Genomic DNA, 5,390 nt, shown 5'->3' with positions numbered 1-5,390 from the left:
TTTGGGCCAAGGTTAGTTTTACAAATTTCTTGTCGTAGTTTACATAAATTGATCAGGTTTAAGGCGGACAGTTCCCCCATTTAGGGTCGTGCCAAGTTGGCCTAATGAGCATTTTGGAGGATTCTAATCCTTAAGAACTTTGCTTATGTGGGCTGTTTGATTCTTAGGATTGTAAACCATAGGCATTTTTTCATAGGATTCATTCACACTAGATTTCATAAGAAATTTTTCATCCACTTAGGCCTTCTTTGATTCATAGGATAGGAATAAGAAAATCATAGAAAGTGAGATGGCATGCATGTCAATTTCTATAAAAAAAAAGATGTTATTTGATGCTTAGGATAAGCTATTGTTTTTTTTTTCTTCAAAACGTGAAGGATTGATTCCTATCCTACATAGGAATAGGAATCCATTCCTACAAACCGAAGGCTTCAAAAGAATTTTTCCTTTGCAAATCCTACAAAAATCCTACAAACCAAAAGAGGCCTCAAACCTCTTTGAAAGAATCCCAGGTTTTCCCTATTCCTGTGTTTTGGAAATCCTACAAATCAAAGGGGCCCTAAATTCAATTTCCCAGTGGTCACATTCCTTTAATGCACACACATAACCAATGAGCTTGATCATGGATACTAACTGGCATTAAACAAAAATACTTCCTTCTTACACTGTTCTTTCCAAGATGTCTCGGACAAACAAAAATGACTTTCAAAACTGAAGCCAAACAGCCACAGTATGCTTGCACACTACTCAAGGATGAGCAATAGATATGGTTTAACAATGCTAAACTTAGTTCATCCGCTGCGCAGCCTCCTTTGCGATAAGCCTTTCCCTGGCCTTGGTCTTCGCTTGCGACTTGGAGCCCATGACACCACCACCCCACTTCTTCCTAACCTCATCAAATTTGTCGTTGAAGTTCGCCTGTGAATTAGTCAATAAACGGTTAGTTGACAAGTAAGCAGCAAAGATGGAAAAAAAACAATACAAACAAATGAAATCATAGCCCCACAAACCTTAATAGCCTCAAGGATCTTGCTGAACTCAAGCTTATCCTCATTCTTCACTGTGGTCAGGCACAGAACAGAGGCAGTCTTCTTGTGAACAATCTATAGAAATTATCCATTAGATCCTTGTGTTCAATAGATAACATTAACACACACAAGTAGGTAGCAGCAGAAACTATACCGATCCAAGGCGAGATTTTCCCTTGACAATGCAGTAAGGGACCTCCATTTTCCTGCAAAGAGCAGGGAGCCACACAACCAGCTCAATCGGATCAACATCATGAGCTATGACAACCAGCTGGGCTTTACTCTGCAAGAAGGCATACAAACTTGAATTGTCAACAAAGTGCAAGATAAGTCTATCAGCTGCCAATGCAAATAACAAAGGAAAGCAGAAGAACATGCCTGCTCGATTAGGTAGGTAACATGGTTAAGGCCATACTTAACAACTATTGGCTTCTTGGCCTCAACAGTCTTCCCTTCAGCTTCAGCCTGGGCCCTCTTTAGAAGCCTCTCCTTCTTGGCAGCTTTGTCTTCAGGCCGGTACTTAAGAAGCATCTTGAACAAGTTTGTTGCTGAAATAGAAGTTTGAAAGTTGGTCAGTTAACAGAGAATAGCAGGGGATTGAAGGTGGTATGCACTTCACAGAACATTACAACAAACAACATAATCAGTCAGAACTATCCACAATGCCATAAGATGATTTACAAAAGTTGTAGAATGTTTTAATGATATACACCTCCATTACTCCTTAATACAGTTCAACGGAGGAGCTTTTAAGTTTTATGAAACTAGTTGGGATCGGTAAAAACATCTTGCAGTCTTTGTTTGATTAATTCAATCCTTGACAAGACAAACTGGGCTACCAGGGTATGACCCTCCCAAATTAAATAAATAAGTACTGCAATAAATATTATTAGGCCTAGTACATGTAGATATATTTTCTTTTAGACCCAAACTCAAAATTAGATTGAACATTCAATCCAAATCACAGCACCAGTGGTGGCCATGCACATAATTCTGATTTCAATCGACATCACAACTTGTGCAAAACACAAGCAAAAATTATTCATTTTAGAATATAAACAACCATCAAACAGTTTGGATGTATTGACATCACAGGGTCGTAAGTCTCGAACTACCATTGCATGCCTCAAATGTCGCTAAAAAAGCTTGGAGATGCTACCAAGGCCTAAACCAATGACATAAGTTAACATACAGCTGGTAACTAAATAGGTGTGACTACTTAAGTAGGTTGTCATGTGCACAACATCCGCAAATGAGAGAAAACTATAGACCCACAGGTGAGAACGTAATCTAAGATTCGAGTCTGTTGCACAAGGATTGTGTCTAGTAGCTATCCTAGTTCCTACTTCATCAGTACTGGAAATGGAAACTTTGGACCCGGGAGACGGTTTGATGTCTCGTACATAGCCAGCCCAGGGCGCTGCCCATAAGGGTCACTGTATGTAGGTTTTCAGCTTAGCATGGACAAAACAGAAAAACACATCATAATAAACATTTAGGTTGTATGTATACCAAGGTTCTTGTCGAGGGTGCGGGTGAACTGGTGGAGTGCCGGGGGCACCTTGAGGCGCTGCTTGAGGATGCGGCGCTGGCGCTGGATGCGCACAACCTTGGGCCACTTAACGAAGCGGTGTAGGTCCTTCTTGGGCGGGAGGGCGCCGCCGATACCGAATTGCTTCGGCCTCTTCTCGAACAGCGGGTTGGTCACCTTCTCCTGTACCAGCAACCAACATATCAGCGAACCGCACTAAGAACAGAACGGATCAAAGGGAAGCAGAGAGGTTTCAGTGAGCGGAGGCGCACCGTTTTCTTCTTCGCCGGGACCGGCGCCTTGCCGCCTCGCTTAGGGGCCTGCAAGATTCGGATCAAGCGACGATAATCAGTGGCTCGCACCGCAGCGGCAAAGATCCAAGTGAAGTAGCCCGAGGATGCCCCAAGAAAGCATCACGAAACATCCCCGCTCCAATTACGAAGCGAGATTTTGAATGGACCAGACGGGTGAGGAAAGACATGGAGCGTACCATTTCGCCGGCGGCTGGTTGAGGTCAGCGGAGCGACGGCGAGGGGGCAGACGGAGGCGGGGGAGACGCGGTTCGGAAGCCAGGCGGCGCCTTTATAAGGGCTAGTTCGATAAGAAGGAAGCTTACGGAGCGTTGGATGCGGGGTGGGGTGGGCACGGGCTGCTCTGACCGTCCGTCGTGAGGATTAGGGTTTTGGAGGTCGTAGTTGGGCTAAACAGGCCTTTTTTTTTTTGAGGGTCGGCTAAACAGGCCTTGTTGTGCAGAAGATGATGAGAGGTCTTTTGGTTTGGGCTGGGCTGTGATAACTAGAAGGTGGCCCAATCGTATTGTAACTTTCCATATCCAGACAGGCCTGGTCCTGCATAAGGTTACTAGGCATTTGTATTTCCCGTTTATCTGTTGCAAGGAAGGAAGTTCTTGTAAACTCAATGGCTCAAACTATTCCAATTTATTCTATGGCATGTTTCAGGATACCCAGGGGTCTCTATGAAAATGTAACATTAATCATACGATAGTTTTGATGCGGTAGCAAACATGGCAGACGGAAACTATGTGTATCTTGGGATGTGATGACACGCCCCAAAACCTTGGAGGCTTGGTCTTTGGGGACCTTGAGGTATTCAATCTAGCACTGTTATCTCGACAAGCGTGGTGTTGTGGGGATTATTCTGACAGTAAGAAGTAGGGGTACGAATAAGGGTTGATCCTAACTACGGCGCAAGTGTGACACACGGATTTTACGAGTTCGGGCCCAAAGCAAACCGCAAGATTGAACTCAAAGCTAAGCACTTCTTCCATTGCAAGAACGATCAATCTAGTAGGCCAAACCAAACTGATAATTCGAAGAGACTTGCAAAGATATTTAAATCATGCATAAAATATTTTAGAGAAGAATCAAATATTGTTCATAGATAATCTTGATCATAAACCCACAATTCATCGGATCTCGACAAACACACCGCAAAAAGAATTACATCGAATAGATCTCCAAGAGAATCGAGGAGAACTTTGTATTGAGATCCAAAGAGAGAGAAGAAGCCATCTAGCTAATAACTATGGACCCGAAGGTCTGTGGTAAACTACTCACACATCATCGGAGAGGTATGGTGTTGATGTAGAAGCCCTCTGTGATCGATTCCCCCTCCGGCGGAGCACCGGAAAAGGCCCCAAGATGGGATCTCACTGGTACAGAAGGTTGCAACGGTGGAAATAGGGTTTTGTGGTGCTCCTCGATGTTTTCGGGGTATATGGGTATATATAGGAGGAAGAAGTATGTCGGTGGAGCTGCGAGGGGCCCACGAGGGTGGGGGCGCGCCCTCTTGCCTCGTGGCCTCCTCGCTTCTTTCTTGACGTCCACTCCAAATCTCCTGGATCACGTTTGTTCCAAAAATAACTCTCCTGAAGGTTTCATTCCGTTTGGATTCCGTTTGATATTCCTTTTCTGCAAAAAAAACAACACTTTGCACTGGGCCTGTGGTTAGTAGGTTAGTGCCAAAAATAATATAAAAAGGTAAATTAAAGCCCATTAAATATCCAAAACAGATAATATAATAGCATGGAACAATCAAAAATTATAGATACGTTGGAGACGTATCAAGCATCCCCAAGCTTAATTCCTACTCGTCCTCGAGTAGGTAAATGATAAAAACATAATTTTTGATGTGTAATGCTACCTAGCATAATTCTCAATGTATTTTTTCTTTATTATGGCATGAATGTTCAGATCCAAAAGATTCAAGACAAAAGTTTAATATTGACATGAAAATAATAATACTTCAAGCATACTAACAAAGCAATCATGTCTTCTCAAAATAACATGGCCAAAGAAAGTTATCCCTACAAAATCATATAGTGTGGCTATGCTCTATCTTCACCACACAAAGTATTTAAATCATGCACAACCCCGATGACAAGCCAAGCAATTGTTTCATACTTTTGGTGTTCTCAAACATTTTCAATCTTCACGCAATGTATGAGTGTGAGCTATGGATATAACACTATAGGTGAAATAGAATGATGGTTGTGGAGAAGACAAAAGGAGAAGATAGTCTCACATCAACTAGGTGTATCAATGGGCTATGGAGATGCCCATCAATAGATATCAATGTGAGTGAGTAGGGATTGCCATGCAACGGATGCACTAGAGCTATAAGTGTATGAAAGCTCAAAAAGAAACTAAGTGGGTGTGCATCCAACTTGCTTGCTCACGAAGACCTAGGGCATTTTGAGGAAGCCCGTCATTGGAATATACAAGCCAAGTTTTATAATGTAAAATTCCCACTAGTATATGAAAGTGACAACATAGGAGATTCTCTATCCTGAAGATCATTGTGCTACTTTG

At 42.6% G+C, this 5,390-nt stretch overlaps 1 protein-coding gene across 1 annotated transcript; it reads right to left on the bottom strand.

Moving 5' to 3' along the window:
* Positions 1-616: 616 nt before the first annotated feature.
* Positions 617-3,188, bottom strand: LOC125529093 (large ribosomal subunit protein eL8y). The gene is made up of 7 exons (XM_048693506.2): positions 3,050-3,188; positions 2,832-2,879; positions 2,541-2,742; positions 1,407-1,576; positions 1,183-1,311; positions 1,011-1,103; positions 617-918 (listed from the first exon to the last, which is right to left on the bottom strand). The coding sequence occupies exons 1-7, from the start codon at positions 3,050-3,052 to the stop codon at positions 787-789; spliced, it is 777 nt and encodes a 258-aa protein (XP_048549463.1). The 5' UTR covers positions 3,053-3,188; the 3' UTR covers positions 617-786.
* Positions 3,189-5,390: the final 2,202 nt, after the last annotated feature.

The sequence above is a fragment of the Triticum urartu genome, chromosome 7A, assembly GCF_056163025.1.
Source record: "Triticum urartu cultivar PI428250 chromosome 7A, HENAU_Tu73, whole genome shotgun sequence".
Classification (NCBI taxonomy): domain Eukaryota; kingdom Viridiplantae; phylum Streptophyta; class Magnoliopsida; order Poales; family Poaceae; genus Triticum; species Triticum urartu.
Note: the sequence above shows the minus strand (reverse complement) of the source record. Positions and strands in the feature narration are given on the sequence as shown.